Here is a 16,523-nt window from a genome sequence, read left to right on the forward strand (position 1 = left end):
ACTGATGTTAAAAGCCAGAATTTCTTGATCTCAAAGTCTACTTAGTAGCCAGTATTTAATCAACGGCTCAAAGAATAGCATGTGAAAACCTGTGTTGCCACTGAGAGGACACAAATGTTCACCACCAACAGCATTGGCAGCAAAAAGTGAATTTACCATATAAGTAATTCTCCTCAGACTTTCTTTAGATGCCACTGACCACTTTATTACTGGATTCACTGCCTTGAACCAAAGGGACCCGAGTTTATTGAGTTAGACACTCAGAGAGGATCTCTGGCTCCCCAGGGTCCCTCTTGGCAGCCATCCGGCACAGAAGGCAGCTAAGCGGAATCTCTGTCCTTTTGTTCATCCGGCCTGACTGCGCCTCCTCACCCGATGCTCAGATTGCTCAAATCAGAACAGTGTGTGGTTGTTGACAAAGCATCTTTCACCTTTTGGGAGGGGGGGCAAAGGACCTCCTGGAAGATGATGTGATTCAGAGGCAGCAGGCACTTACTTGATGAAAGCACACCCCCAAAGCCAAGCCCTTCCTTACATTTGCTTGACAATCTTCTCCAACTCGGGCAGTTGCTCCTTGAGGGCAGCAATCATCCGGGCATCATCTGATACAGACACATAAAACTCCTGTAATTGGCAAAGGTCACAGGCTTTTAACAAGAACTGCAAAAGGTACGTAATTCTGTAAAGAGCAACAAAGACGTGTCCCTATGTCATCTGCCTCGCTAGCATCTCCAGACCATGGTTTCACGGACTGGGGACGAAAAAGGAAAAGAAAACGTTACAGCATGCCTACATTCAAAATTACAAGTGAGAAAAAATTTTGGACACCGATGGTGGTGATGCTTGCGTTACACTGCGAATGGAATTAATGCCACTGAATTGTATGCTTAAGAAGGATTAAAACAGCAAATTTTATGTTTGATATATTCTACCACAATAAAAAAATTAAAAAAAATTGAATTGCAAATGAATTGTTTATATGATAGTTATACAAAAGGCAATGCAATGCAATGTTCTGGAATGGGTTATTTTATAGTCTATCCTTTAAGAACACTGTTTTCACCTCAGTGTTTTTTCAGGGAAATTTTAGTATTTATTTTGACTATTATTGTAGTATTTGTTTTTTAGTATTTACCACTAGTCGTGGTTAACTGTTGGTGGTGAAAGTACAGTCGTGGTTTTCAGCACTGAACTGAAATTCTGCTGAGTTTATGTCACCAACTCAGGACTCTTCACTGACGTCCTGGGAACGGTCCCGCCCACTGAGCCCAGCAGCCGCGCCCTGCTTTGTGCAGGAGCAGTGGCCTCCCCAGCAGGAGCTGAGAGCTGTGGCGGTGGCAGCTTCACACCACTTTGGCTCATCTGCAAAGTGGTCCTTTACTCGATGCAATGGGTAGAGGCCATGACCCAATGACCCAAGCTACTATTATTCCTCTACATTTTCAAAATCCTTTATCCCACAGCCGTGAGGGACTCTCATCGTCCACCTTTCCTCCCAGCCTCGCTTCTCTGCCTGCCAAATGACATGAGTAAAAAGGAGAGAGTGGGGACGTTTCTTTTGGATAATTCATTCTTGAACAGACAGACTGATAAAGTTTGAAACAGAAGCCACATTGCCTTTTGCCTGCACAGAAGTAAGGTCCCCATCTCAGATGTGGAGGACAGAATGAGTCATCAAGGATTAAATGCCCAGGTCAATGCTGTCACTTGGGTGGAGCCATGGGAAGGAAAAGGGAAGCTCAGCTTAAAGCAGTGTTTACAAAGTAAATCACGTCCCTTCAGAACTACCTCTTGGCCCCAGGAATTCCTCAGTAAAGTTTTCTGCTTCACTCTACTCAAAAATATCCACCATTTGATCTAGTAATCCCACTTCTAGGAATATAACCAAGGACAGACCTATTGGCACAAAAGTGTTCACTACGCTGTTATTCTAGGAAGGTAAAAAAGGAAATGATGTAAATATTCAATAATATGGGAACAAATAAATATATCTGTGGCAAGGCCATTAGAAATTGTTATTAGAAAGACTCTACTGACATGGAAAAATCCTTACATCAAGTGGAAAAAGCAGCCTGTAAAATGATGGGTACTATGTGATTACGACTACGGAAAATATAACAAAGAAAACAACCAAATGAAAATACATTAGAATGCTACTTCCAGTTATTGAATTAGAGTGGCAGGACAATGGATGATGCTTTTCTTTACTTTCCTTATAGTACCTTTCTGATGAAGGAACGTGTTAACAGAATCTAGAATTTGCAATTACAGTCTCTCCAGGGAAGCTGCCACGCCTACGGGAAGTCCCTGCATTGTAGGACAAAGGTGCATTCTTGGCAGGGATGACCCCCACGTACCTCCAGGAAAGCCACTGCCACATCGTCCTCTTGCAGGACGTCTCCATACACGGCGGCCCACTGCAAAACCAGGCGGATGACTCGCCTCTTATTGTTGAGGGCATAATCCATTTTCTCTTGTTCTGTACCTTGTGAAGGCTGTGCGTGGTAAGTGCCAAGGAGTCAAGGAAGATATTTAGCCATTCACTGTGCTACTTGCAAAGACAGGGTGACAGATCCCAGCTTCAGAAAGCCTGCCTTCTGGACTACTGGAATACCTTCCTTAGGCCCTCAAGAAAACCCTCACCTGCATATGGGTTCTGGACCACATGCATACAAACCCAGATGACTTTGCCTTGATCGTTGCCCAAAGAATTAGACTTGCATGGCTCCACTTGGACTTGCGTGTTGACAAGGATTCTTGTTGCGCCTAGCTCCGGCTCTCATCACATTCCCTGCCTGCCTGCTGCCCCGCCTTCACCTCTAGGGGTGGTAATGCTTCCTGCTGTTGCACCTTGCCACCTCTTGTTGGCTCCCACAATTCTGGACACATCTCTACAATCCTTCATTATATGCACTACAGTTAAACACTTACGAGTGGGCATCTAGTCCTGCTGGAACCGTGACTGACACAAAAAGCACATGGGAAGGAAGTGAGGCTGAGGTAGATAAACTCACCCAGGGTTAGGACAAGGAAAGGTTCCTGCTGTATCTGTCTTCCGGTGAGGGACTCGGACACAATTTTTTTTGTTTGTTTGTTTTTTAGACACAGTTTTTATACCATCCTTTTTTCTCTTGTTCAGAACCATAACTTAACTCTTATTGGCTTTTTGTGCATCAGTGGTTAGTCATCTTAACTATAGATTCCTTGAGGCTTGGGGTAATACATTATTTTTCTTGTATTCTGTACCATGCCTAGCACAGTGACATTTACATAGAAATTTTATCCATTAATACAACAGATACCTGATTGAGTGTCTACTATATGTGTCTGGTGAAGGTCCCTGCTCTCAGTTTACATTCTTCTGTGGATTACAGTAGGGAAAATATAGTATGTGATCAAGAAAAATTTTAGATTAGACATACTGTTCCTTTTTCAGTGATTTATAGTACATATTATAGACAATTCGTTCATAAAACAATTTCCTTTTTATAACTTACACTGTAACTTGCACAGAGAGTACCTCAGTTAAGCCCTACTTTATAGTCTTGTGATGAAAACATCATTCTTTCTACAAGTGAGCAAGCTGACAGTAAAGGAGTGTAAATGGCCAAGATTACATAGTGAGATTGTAGAGCTGGTTTGAAATCCAAGACTCCTAATTCCAACTAGTTTATTCTGCATTATACAATATCCCCGTGCCTCATACCTGGCTACAAGACTGGGCATGTCTTAGCTTACGACCATGACTTAAAAGGCACTGTAGAAAACTGTCTTGTGGCAGTGCTATGCTTGGGAGCTAAACCAGTCAAGGGCCTTTTCTAAAGGGACTATAAGTAATCATGATCAAGGTAAATGACAGAACTTTAAAGCAAACGTTTACTGCATGTAAATGGGTTACAAAATGGCTTTCATCAATTGAGCACGGGATTCATAAAAAAGAAAATTGCTCAACCTGTATTGCTACAATTCTCTTTGAGCTTATAATAAAAAAGGGAAGAAAGATCACTTTCTGTGAAAATTATTTTTTTTCTGATTAACCCTTTGGTCTCTTGCTTGTATGCACACATAACTCAGTTTTTCTTTCCAAAGAATTGCAATGCTGGGCACTACATTTTAAGACTATTTTTTAGGGTACCTAGGAGCATAGTCAGGCACATGGTGGGTACCAAGTGAGTAATTCTTGACTGATTGAAAAATATGTACTGGTTCACTCATAAGCCCGTAAGAAAGTGAGAGAGAGAGAGATTCTTTCCTACTTGTATGAGGCTGAAATGGTTTGAAATATCTAGTTGATAGTAAGTGTATATAATTCTAACTTTCCAGGTTATCCCGACTTGGACTCAAGGAAGCAATACAAGCTTGTATGTTGGATCCAGAGGCACCAGCTGCACACCTGTGGCTAATCTATAGGGCCCTAGTGTAGGATGACTAAATTGTCATTGTCTCTGTGGGTCAGAACACAGATTTTTCTTGTCTTCTCTTCTGCTGGGGAAATCTGTCTTTTGTGTACAATAAAAGAACACATGATTGGAAGGATTAACATGATTAACACTTCAAATATGGGTCAGGCTTTACAGTTTATAATAAATATACTCAAGTGCTTACATGATTGTGTAATGCTCTCCACAGACCTGAAGGGTAAATATTTACAGATGAGGAGACCGAGGGTCAGAGAGGAGATCTGCCCAAGGTTGTTCACTGAGTAAATGGCAGGGCTTACAAATCCAGGCAGGGCTCTTATGGCCACCCCTATGGCCCAAACAGTGGCTATAGTGACTACACACTGGTGCTTGGGTTCATGAAATTATTACCAGTAATTGCATCTGGGAAGCAGAGCTCCTAATAAGAAAGAGATTTCTCCTCCTCTCTCTCTTTCTCCCTCTCTCATCCGTCCTTCCTCCCTCCCTCCCTCCCTCCCTCCTTCTCTTTCTTCCTTCCTTTTGGAAATTTTTGCTGAAGTTCCTAGTTTCCTAGCGCTGACTCAGCATGTCCAGTCCCGAAACCAAGGGCTGAGTGCCCGCCACTCTTCATGTCTAGCTCCACAGTCTCCTGGGAGCTAGAACTGACTGAATCCAGAGAGAGTAGGAAGAGGCTTTCTCTTTTTTCTCATGAAAGTTATGTATCTTTATCTCTGGAAAAAACAAAAGAAAGCACTGATTTGTTTCACAAAGTCTCGCCTTTCCCCTTCCAGGTGTTTATTCACTAAGGTGGAGTTGGGAGTAATAGTATTTTCATAGCTGAATCTAGGCATGTGCTCAAGGATTCGGCCCCTCCAAAGGCATCACACCATTCCATTCCTCAACAGGCTGCTGAATCAGATTCTCAGGGAACACAGAGAAGACTCTTCATGTAATTGATTTACCTGAAATGGTTACAGGGGAGGTACTGGGGCTTCTATTTATCCCCATAACAATCTCCCCAGGTTTTTAGAATATTTATGTGATTTTTAGATTTTATTTAACTCCTACAAAAAAGAAGGGGAAAGACAAAAAAACTATATTCCCTTCAGAAAGCAGCCAAAGAATAAAGAACATCCCACCAGGTCCCTTGTCTCAGTATCATGTCAAAAATGCAAGCTAACAAGAGTAACATTTCAAATATAGTATTTGTAAATTCACACACATCAGAAAGGTTGCAGAAACCATTACTTTCCGTGGCTAAAGCTAGAATAATAATGCATGAACCATTTGATGGAGAAAGTCCTATGTGGAATAAAAATCTAACTCTTCTCCAGCACAAATAACAGTTTAGAAAGGATTATTAATGCAAACCACACACATTTTTAACATATGAAGAACACCATCTGAAATACATACTTAGCTAATGTCTGTTTCAAGAGTAGGTTAGTAGAGAATATCAAACACATAATAATCTAATGATTTTGTCATATGATCAGGAAATACTTGTATAGAATAAGGTCATGACTCGTGATATCACGATAGCTGGGTTCTGGTAAGAAGCAATATGGCTGCTTGAATTCATGGGAAAAAGTCACAGAAAGATAACATGGTTCTGGTATCTGATTCTGGTACCTCATAAAGTGCTAGTTTAAAGTCTGTATGAGAATCTGGAATTATTCCCTTAATTGTTACTTTTAACACAATTAAGAAAAGGCCATAATAGTCAAAGTGGCCAAACTCATCAGTCATATACTGAGTTGATTTCAGATGATTCACAGAATCATAGAATCTGAGCTTTGATTTTATCTCCTTCAACTCCACCATTTTCAGAGGTAAGGGAACAGGTAGAATGAGGTGAAGTGATTTTTCTGAATTTATCAATGGAATTCTTCCAACTAGAACTCAGTTCTCTTACCTCCCACCCCAGTACTCTGTTGACTTGTTTATGTTATTGTGTTTATCTAATATTATTATTTCTTTATCCAAACATATATTATGCAGCAGAATTAGGTGACCCAGAAGTTTGTTGGATAACAGGGAAATCCATCTGAGATGTAGAACTGATCCCCAAAAGCCCTCAAAGAAGACAAAGCACATACAGAAAACCAAGAGTTAATTGTTGCAGCCTTGACCATCTTAGAGTCAGCGAAGCAGGATTCCTAATGTCTGAACTAGACCCTCTCTGCTATATATATTCAACCAGTTCTCTTGTCCAACGTCTGTTGATTTAGAAAGCAGTGGCTCTCCACTTCTAACCAGACCAGACATTCTTAAACTACTGATGATTCAAATCCTAATTTGAGGTTTCTCATTATGGTAATACGACTTTTCACCATCCAAGAGTATTAAATCAGAATCCTTCAGCAACATAGATGGACCTAGAGATTATCATATTAAAATGAAGTAAGTCAGACAGAGAAAGACAAATATCATATGATATCACTTGTATGTGTAATCTAAAAAAAAGATACAAATGGACTTATATACAAAACAGAAATATACCCACAGACATAGAAAACAAACTTATGGCTACCACAGGGGATGGTGGGGGGGCAGGGGGAGAGATAAATTAGGAGTTTGGGATTAACATATACACACTACAATATATAAAACAGATAATCAACAAGGACCTACCGTATAGCACAGGGAACTATACTCAGTATCTTGTAATAACCTATAATGGAAAAGGATCTGAAAAAGAACATATATATCTATAACTGAATCACTTTGCTGTACACTTGAAACTAACACAACATTGTAAATTAACTATACTTCAATAAAAAAAGAAAACAAATACAAAAAGAGAATCCTTAACTGCAGGAACCATGTCTCAAATTCAAGGTGAATCTCTACATTTCCTAATCAAGGCCTGGGCACGTGAAAGATAAAAATGTTTTTTTTTTTTTTCAACTCAAATGTTCACCTCAAACTATTCAAAGACACTGTTTAGAGTGCTACATATAATAGAATATTCTTTAAACTGTTTTTCCCCAAAAATATCACAGCTCTTTAAAAACTCTTTATCTAAATTACCTGAAATTCCATTTTGTCGAGATATCAAATGCAGATCATAGATACATTCTAAATAAGTTCATATTCAATGTTACCAGGTTGACTAAGTCTACAACAAATACCAAAATCTGGTACATCTTTTAAACAGAACCTTTTAGTTGTTGGGTATTTAGTCAATAGGACCACAGGCTTTCAAAATGACTAAATCGTTATTGAACTGGACCAGCCCCTTTGACATCATATAAACATGGATGAGGACAAATTGGATCTGTTTTCAGTGAGGTATTAGGGCTGAGAATCAGAAGAGGTGAAGGCCACAGAGTCTTTCTACCCTGCCAACAGCAGGTTTAATATTCCACTGAGGCATTTTCCTCATGCCGGCTCTGCCGTTCAAACACTGTAATTATTTCATATATTTTTACCTAGTTATTATCTTACTCACCACAGGCACCTGTAATTTTTCTGTATTTTTTTTTTACTGCTCATTTACTTAATCTTAATTCAGCTAATAATGGTTCCATGTATTAAAATTATCATGGGGAAAGTAAGTGAAAACCTCCTAGGATGCAGAGGCAGCAGATTCATTACAGCCTACAACAGGGAATAAAATATTATGTATACTTTTTGCAGTAAGTACATGCTAATTATGCAGCTATTTATAAAACACTTATCAACATTCAAACTGATACTCTTCAATGTTGTTGTTTTTTAAAACCCTGCTTTGCATACAAGATCTCTGCTTGAAGCTGAAAACAAACTTTGGGGGTCATCTGCCCACTGACTAGACAAAGCTTTTGCACATTCTCTTCTTATGCCATATTCCTCTCATGATGGTACAATCATTTATTTATAGGGGGCAATATTTACACAGGGCTTTAAGGTTTATAATGTGTTTCCCACACATAGCCTTATTTGATCTTTGCAAAAACTTGGTGAGGTGGGTAGGGCAGGTATAATTACCCCTATTATATAGATGGGGTACAGAGAGATTAAGGATAATTGCCAAGTAATATAGGTTTCAAGATGCAGGTCTTCAACACGGGTCTTCTGACTTCAGAGCTCTTGCTTTTCCTACTGTATTATGGGCCTCTTTACTACCCTGCTTGACTTTGTGGAGCATCCCCACATCCTGAGCACCAAGTCTCCTCCTTCCTTGATGCAGCATGTGCTTGGGAATTCAAGTTCTGGAATTAGACCATCTGGGTTCATCTCTTGGCTTCCCCACTTATCGACTGTGAGACCCTTGGTCAGTTAACTGACCATTTAGAGCCTCAGTCTCTCCATCATCAGTAAACTTCACAGGATTGCTGTTAAGAAGGGGACGAGGCAATACTGGTGGTAAACCATGTAGAATGGTATCTGAGACATATTAGGTACTCAGTTAAAGGTTATCGATCATCATTATCACTGATCCACCTCTGGAAATAACTCAAAATCTTTAAATGGATGGCTTTGGAATTTTTCATAAGACCAGGCATTTCTGAGTTTAACACTGTGATGCTATTCCTACCAACACAGCTGCTCCTGTGTTTGTGTGCACCTGTTAACTTGGAGCTCACATGAGCTCTTTCTGCCTCCCATTTTCTTGCTCAGAATATTTTTTTTCCTCACTGATTTTCAGACTTCTCTGCATTTTTAGAAGCCTTTAGTTCTTGGCTATTCTTTTTAGTTTTAGTCAGGGGTTTGTACTCATAGCAGGTCAGTTAGGACTTGGCCTAATGCAACGATTGCTTGGGTTCAAATACTGTTCCAACCCTTACTAGCTATGTAACTTGGGGCAAATTATTTATCTGCTCAGTCTCACTTCCTTAATGCAAAAAGAGTACACATCTCACAGTGTTGATACGAAGCTGAGAAAATGTATATAAAATACTTTGTAGAATATCTGATAATACAGTCATTTTCTTGGAAAGAGGATACCATGTTCATACCATCATCAAACCAAGCCTTCCTTATTGGAAATAAACTCTGAAATTGCATATCTGCAGAGATAAATTGTTCTTATAGTGCCACATGGATCAAACACTTTTTGGAACCAAGTAAAGGACTAAAATGGTAAAATTTGGCTTCAACAAAATTTAAGCTGACAATCTTCCTTAGAAATGCCAAGAATATTCCTAAAAACATGGCTTTAAGAATCTGATGCTCTTTTGTAAATCCTGATTTACAAATTTTGGTAAATGTTCCTCTTAGAGAACCCAAGTCAACTTATAAAGAGAATACCCCCAGGTCATTTTCACAGAGAAATAAAGGATGGAGACTGCCTTTTCAGTAACGAAAGCTATTGTGTTTACTTTGTTTCTGTATAAGGGACGTAATACATACAAAGGCAGTTTTAGCTAAAACTTAGTGGCAAATCTGTATTCCATATTTTCTTTTTAATTCAAGAAACTAAATTATTTCCATGCCAGAAGCATAAAATTCATGTTCAATACTAAGCCAAAAGAAATTAGGATACTAAGAGAAAATATTTGACCAAAATTATTGCTGTAATTAAATTTTTATAAATTTAAATATAAACCATTTATCACTTAAGATTCTTTCAGCTGAAGTAACAATCTGTTCTCAACAACAGATTGTTGTTGAGAACAGATAGTATTGTTGTATTTGTTGACATCGGTAGGGTAAGCTTCAGGATTGGTCCAAGTGCAATGATGTCATCATACACTTCATTTTTTCCCTGACGCTCAACTCATCTCAGCGTTGTCATAGGGCTTATTGCCCTAATGGTTGTAGGACGGCTGCCACAGGCACTTGGGGCAACAGACTGCCTGTTCTTTCTTTTTTATTGAAGTATAGTCGATTTACTATATTGTGTTTGTTTCAGGTGTACAGCATAGTGATTCAGTTACTTTTTTCTGATTATATTCCATTATATGTTATTACAAGATACTGACTAGAATTCCCTGTGCTATATAGTAAATCCTTATTGCTTATCTATTTTATGTATAGTAGTTTATATCTGTTGATCCCATACTCCTAATTTGTCACCGCCCCCTTTGGTAACCATAAGTTTGTTCTCAAAGTCTGCGAGTCCGTTTCTGTTTTGTTCCTGTTCTCTTAACTGCTTTTTACTCAGCAGCCCCAGGAAGCCTCTCTTTGAATCTCATTGGCCCTGTCTACACTGGGCCTGCAATGTGAGAGCCAATCACGGTCAAAGGCAGCCAATTACCATGACCAGCTAGACTGACCACCTGAGACGGCACTGATGGTGGGGACTCAAATACAGTGTCCATTACAACTGGAATTACATTAATGCTACACGGAGTTTCTCCAAACATCTGTTAGTATATGTGGAATCTTAGGTGGTTATTTGGCTTCCAAGTGCCTTGTAAAATGTAAATAAATATCATACCAGTGCCTTTTTTGCCTCACATGTGGGGGCTGGTGTTGGAAAGATAAAGTAAATGATGTGAAAATGCTCTGAATCAAGGATACATCTATTAAAATTCAAAATAATATTAACTTAGTTGTGATCACTTAACTGAATTGAAGGCCTGCCTGCATTTGTACAGACAAAAAGAAGGCAGAGTTTAACCATAAAACACAAAATTAAAACAATAGGACAGCAATTCAGCAATAAACATCAAAAGCGTTAAAATATTCCGTATTCCTTGCTTACATTTAGAAACTTAAAGTAAGGAATATATGTGGGCAAAGGTTTAGCTGGAAGGATGCTGATTCATCCCACTGTGTTTGTTATAGGAAAAAATGTGGAGATAATCTAAATATTCAATAGGAAGAGGCTAAGAAAATTAATTATGACATATCTACCATATAAGATTGTGATTCAATAAAAATGATAACATGTTATTCTCATGCATCCTCGTCACCTTGTTGCCCAGCACTGTATAACATTGTAAGTGTTCAGTGTTTGTGGAATTATCTGGAAAAAATGATGTAGTTTTATTTGTATATACTGATTTGAAAAGATATCCACAACATACTGTTAAGTGAAAAAAGACATATTTTTAAAAAGCATATACAACATGATCTCACTTATATAAAATTATACACGTGTATAATTCCTGAAAGCTTTTTCATAATACAATGGTGAGATAGCAGGTGAATTTTGTTCTCTTTTTCTGTAAATTGAATTTTTTACAATGAGAATGGTTCTATTTTTAAGGATGACAAAGCTATCTATATTTAGAAAAATGGTGTGAAAAAAAATTAATGGGAGAGAAATGGCTCTGTTTGTTTAGTAACAAAGCATACATAATTATTTAGCGTATGACCCCATTCTTATATTTCAAAGCATATATCTATATGTATAGAAAAAAGACTGGAAGGATACATACCAAAATGTTAACCATAGTAATACCTGGTAGGGTTATAGGGGGTTTTAATTTTCTTTTTAAAGACTAATGGAAAATTGAACTGAATTCTAAGTACAGATTTTAAAAAGATTAAAGAAACTAGAGATGAAAAGTACAGAAACTGAACAAATATAATTTAAAAAACTCATTATAAAGCATTTGTATTCATCAGGCCAAATCATGTCCCAAGCATATCTAATGAATAGAGAGTCTCTCTCATTAGCACATAAAAGGCCTGAAATATTAATGTTAAACAGAGTTTTACCATCTTCTTCTGTGCTAAAAGCAAAATTGGAGGAGACATACAATGTGGATTAAGGACAGAAATAGCCGCCAGTGGCTCAGGGCTCGAATCTTTTCTGTACTAGTAATTACCTTTCTCTGAGCAAATCATAATTTTTCATTATCCTAGTTTATTGATTTGGAAAAAGAGCAGTGAAAACACTGACTTCTTCATAGGGCTGCTATGAAAAGTCACACATATTAAGTACTTAAAAACACTCAGCCAAATCAACTCACTCAGTATAAGTGCTTTAATGGAATGTGGTTAAGTATTATATTTTACTATCCCTAAACCCCATAACAACATGGGTATTAGCCCACTTGTTCTGTTTTACATTCTATCTCCCTGTCACATGAGGACATGGTGCTAAGCAGTTTATATGTGTGTTTTTTTTTTTTTTTTTTTGACGGTTCGTTGTCTATTTCTCCACTTTCTCTATTTTTCTTTACAGGTAGTCTCTAAAAAACTGTCCAGTAAAGTGCTTTGCTTTTCTTTGACCAAGACATCGGCAGTGACTCAAGCTATTCCCAGGGATGTGGGAATGAGGTGAGGGCCCAGGATGTTTGGAGTAGATTTACTCTAAAAGCTGTTCCTTAGTTGCTACCCCCGAGGTTCCCTTCTAAGGTCTGGACTCTTTAAGGATTCCTTCAGTTCTCTGAGTTACCCCATCCTTCTGATGAATTCCTTTATTCCTTAAGTCACTCACAGTTGGTTTATGTTACTTAGGACCAAAAAAAAAGGAGCTTACATAAGAAGCCTATATAACATCTCCCTGGAGGCAAAGGGACTAAAACTTGAGTCTTTAGCATGATATAAACACACTTACACACATGTGACTTTCAAGGATAGAGCCCTTTCCATTCGCTTGCCTGCAGCAGGGTAAGTTCCTGGCCTCCCTGGCATGCTTTCTCTAGGCATTAGAGGACAGTAATTCTTGTTTTACTCCCAGTAGCTAAGGACTGGACTTAAGCTGTCCAATATGGCAGCCACTAGCCACATCTGGCTGTTTACATTTAAATTAATAGAAATTAAATAAAATTAACAATTCAGTTTCTCAGTCATAGTAGCCAATTTCAAGGCTAGTGGCTACTGGACTAGCACAGATATATAATATTTCCATCACTGCAGAAAGTTCTATTGGACACTATTTATTTGGCCCACTTTGGTTTTTAGCCAACTGAAGCACAGATAAACATGTATCATGCATGCAATACATTACCAAGAAATGTTCTTAAACTCTAGTTAAAAGATAAGCTTTTAAAGAAATAAGTTGTGAAGAAAAAAAAAAGTGACACACACCATGCTTGGAATCCTAAGACCTGGATAAATCCTAGTTCTGCCACTTGCCTTGGGTTATGTTTGTTTTTGCCTCAGAATCCTCGTTTGTAAAATAAAGCTGATACTAACCCAATAGAGTCCTGTAAGGATAAAGTAGTATAACATGGGTCAGTGGTGCCTGACATGTAAAGAAAGAGTTGATTCAAAATAGAACAATTAAGAGAATCTAAGTTCTCAAAGGGCGGGGTGTGAAGGAGGTGGTCTGAGGGCACTAGGTAGCGTAGATGATACCCGACCAGCCTGATTCCTTCCATCTCTGAGGAAAGAATTAGGATTGGATATCACAGGCCTCCCTTGATTCTACTGTCCACTTTCCTGCCTTCTCCTCCTCCCTGCAACATTATCCCCGCCACATTCCTACCGGCGCATGACATAGACTCTCCCTCTAGGATCTTCTATTTTAAGAACAGAGGTCAGTGCTATGAATGTTCTCAATCAATTCTGAAGGAGAATAAGCTAATAAGAAATCAGAATTTGCCAGAAGAATATAAGCTTAATGTTTGGGGCTTTGAGTTGTAAAGATATGACTTGGCCCACTACGTTCTCTCACCCTTCTTTTGGTTTTGTTTGCCTTAAGCTTATCAACATGCTAACTGTTGGGGAAAAAAAAAAAATCTAAACTCAATGGTGGTTTTTTATTTTTCCTTCCAACAAATCTCAAAGGTCTAATAATGATTACTATGTATGGAGTTAAAGAGCACAGCGAGATCCTGAATGTGTTAATTTTACTTGAGAAAAACTAAATATGAGCCAGAAAGAATATGTAATATATTTAAGTCTCATTAAGCTGTCATTACTTGGAAAGATATTTTCCAGGCAAATAAACACCCAAATCTCACTCTTGCAGCATCCTCTGAATAGCACATTCAACTCCAATCTCCCATCCTCACGCATTCTGTTGACTTCAAAGAGAATTATGGGTGAACAAGAAAATGAGAATCAGGTAGGGCAATTATAATTCTGAAAAAGGAAAACATGCCACATTGATTGGGTTGCTCAGAGAAAGGAGAGCCATTCTCCTTCAATATATTTTGCTGCTCAAGAAGGCCAAAGTATTTGGGGGCCTAATTTTTTGCTGCTTTAAAAATAAAGCAGAATTGGAAAATATACTTTCACATGCTGCCAAAGTTGAGGGTGTAACTCATTCATAATATTCACTCCTTTTATTCAACTTCTATCTTCTCAATGTTCCCTCTGTGCCAGACACTGTGCACCCACTGGTCAACTCAATAGACTATTGAAAAGCTGCCCCCAAACAAGCTCGGTATGAAGCTACCTAGAGGAACTGCCATTAGAATTTCAAGTTTTATATCTTTGACATAAGTCAATGGGATAATAATAAAAATAGCCACAAAGGAATAAATTTCGGTATCTAGAGAATAGGGTGGACTAGGGCGAACGTGAAAGAAAAGTGACCTCCCAACGATAACTTGTATATATCTCAGCAGGTTAGTGTTCTGATTAATACTACAGCTTAGAGGGACACAAACACATCACCGTCCGGCCTGCCAGGTATCCTGACAGAGGTACAAAGTCTGTCTCCAAGCTTAGGAAACTATCCCTAATAATATTCCCTAATAATATTGTTCACCATAGCCTTCTCTGGCCCACCTCCCAGGTATGTATATTTCTCATCAGCATTATCTTCCTTATAAGGGTAAACTGGCGCACTTTTCCCTGCACAGGGAATAAGGAGGAAATCCTTAAACATGGCACAGCAAAACCATGCCAGGGAGAGCTGGAGACCTGTGCGAGGGGAAAACTGCTGATGTTTCAGAGTTCGACAAGGGCGGAAAGCACAATTCTGCCCGAGCTATGACTTACCTGGAGAGCATGCAATGAGATAATGGCTGTATACGTGTGGGGTGTTGTCGAGGGAACGGACTTCTCACAACAAAAGGATATTGGGCCACCAGAGCTGGGCAAAGCTGGGTATTTGGCATAAAAACACAGTGCATCATAACAAAGTCATTTAAAACAGAATCTGCAGGGGGGCAAAACAAAGCAGAAAAGGAAATTAGATTCCTGTAGAAATGTTTAGGAAAGCTGGAGTATCTATTCATTTGTTCTTGGCCAGTGGTTCTTACACATCGGCTTGGGGTATTGTGGTTTTACTGTACGAAGAAGCACTGCACATAAAAATAATACGATTGACAGAGCTTGAGATCAAAACTCAATTTCTTAGGACAATGGACAAAACGTATGGTAGTTTTTAAAAGAGACAGACTTGTAATAATGACACTGGTCACCTGAGCTACAATTAATTAAAAAATATATATATAAAATTAAAGAGCCACACATGGGCAGTACCATGTATGCAGGATTAGGACATAGTCATTTCTTTGTCCATTTTACACCACCTGTCTTTTGTCAATATCTCTTTTCCTTTATTTCTTTTTCACCTTCTATTTCCAGAAGGAGCAATAAAAGATGAAAGGGTGATAGAATTACAGAAAAAGGAGGTGGTAAGAGCAGAGAACTGGCGAGGGAAACAAAAGCAGGAAAAAAAAAAAACACAAGATAAAGGCTGTGAGCAGCAATTGAAGCAAAACAAAAGCTCTCCAGTAGATTAAAATGGTGTATGTCCTATATTTGGAGCTATTTTTAGATAGGTAAGTGGGGAGATGGCAAAAGAAATAAGGCAAGTCCCCCCAAATAAGCTTCATTTTGAATTTGATGCTGGTTCTTCATTGCAAAGACTGTATTATTCAGGCAGCCTTAATGGGAAAGCACATAAAGACAGATCTAAAAGCGTTAGGAGTACACAAGTTAAAGCTTTGGAATCCAAGATGCTTATGGGGGTTTTCAATTAAAAATGAACTACCATGGCTGAGATTTGTGAAACTCACATAACTTTTCTAATAGAAAAGGGTGAGAAATATGAAAATCGTTAACTATATATATTGAATTTTCAATGTCTATGTTTTAAATTAACAGATACTATCAAAGTTGGAATCAGTGACTAAAGGTTTAACCGTTATACGTATTTTTAAAAAATTGATATAATTGTCATACATTATGTAAGTTTAAGATACACAAAGTGTTGATTTGATACATGTACATATTGCAATATGATTACCACCTTAGCTTTACTTAACATATCTATCACGTCACATAATACCATTATACTCATTTAAATATAGGTGATGAGTGTAATCCAAAGTTGTTGTC

At 38.3% G+C, this 16,523-nt stretch overlaps 1 protein-coding gene across 7 annotated transcripts in view; it reads right to left on the reverse strand.

The window, feature by feature from the left end:
* The window catches only part of RAPGEF4 (Rap guanine nucleotide exchange factor 4), a 308,486-nt gene that overhangs the window by 33,416 nt on the left and 258,547 nt on the right, over nt 1–16,523 (reverse strand). For all 7 annotated transcript variants that reach the window (XM_082395391.1, XM_082395390.1, XM_082395389.1 and 4 more), the window contains 3 exons: nt 15,258–15,336; nt 2,358–2,508; nt 536–624 (listed from right to left, as the gene is read on the reverse strand). In XM_082395391.1, coding sequence (XP_082251517.1) covers nt 536–624; nt 2,358–2,508; nt 15,258–15,336 — 319 coding nt within the window. The remainder of the gene's footprint in view (nt 1–535; nt 625–2,357; nt 2,509–15,257; nt 15,337–16,523) is intronic.

This window comes from Balaenoptera borealis (genome assembly GCF_965194805.1).
Source record: "Balaenoptera borealis genome assembly, chromosome: 6".
NCBI lineage: Eukaryota > Metazoa > Chordata > Mammalia > Artiodactyla > Balaenopteridae > Balaenoptera > Balaenoptera borealis.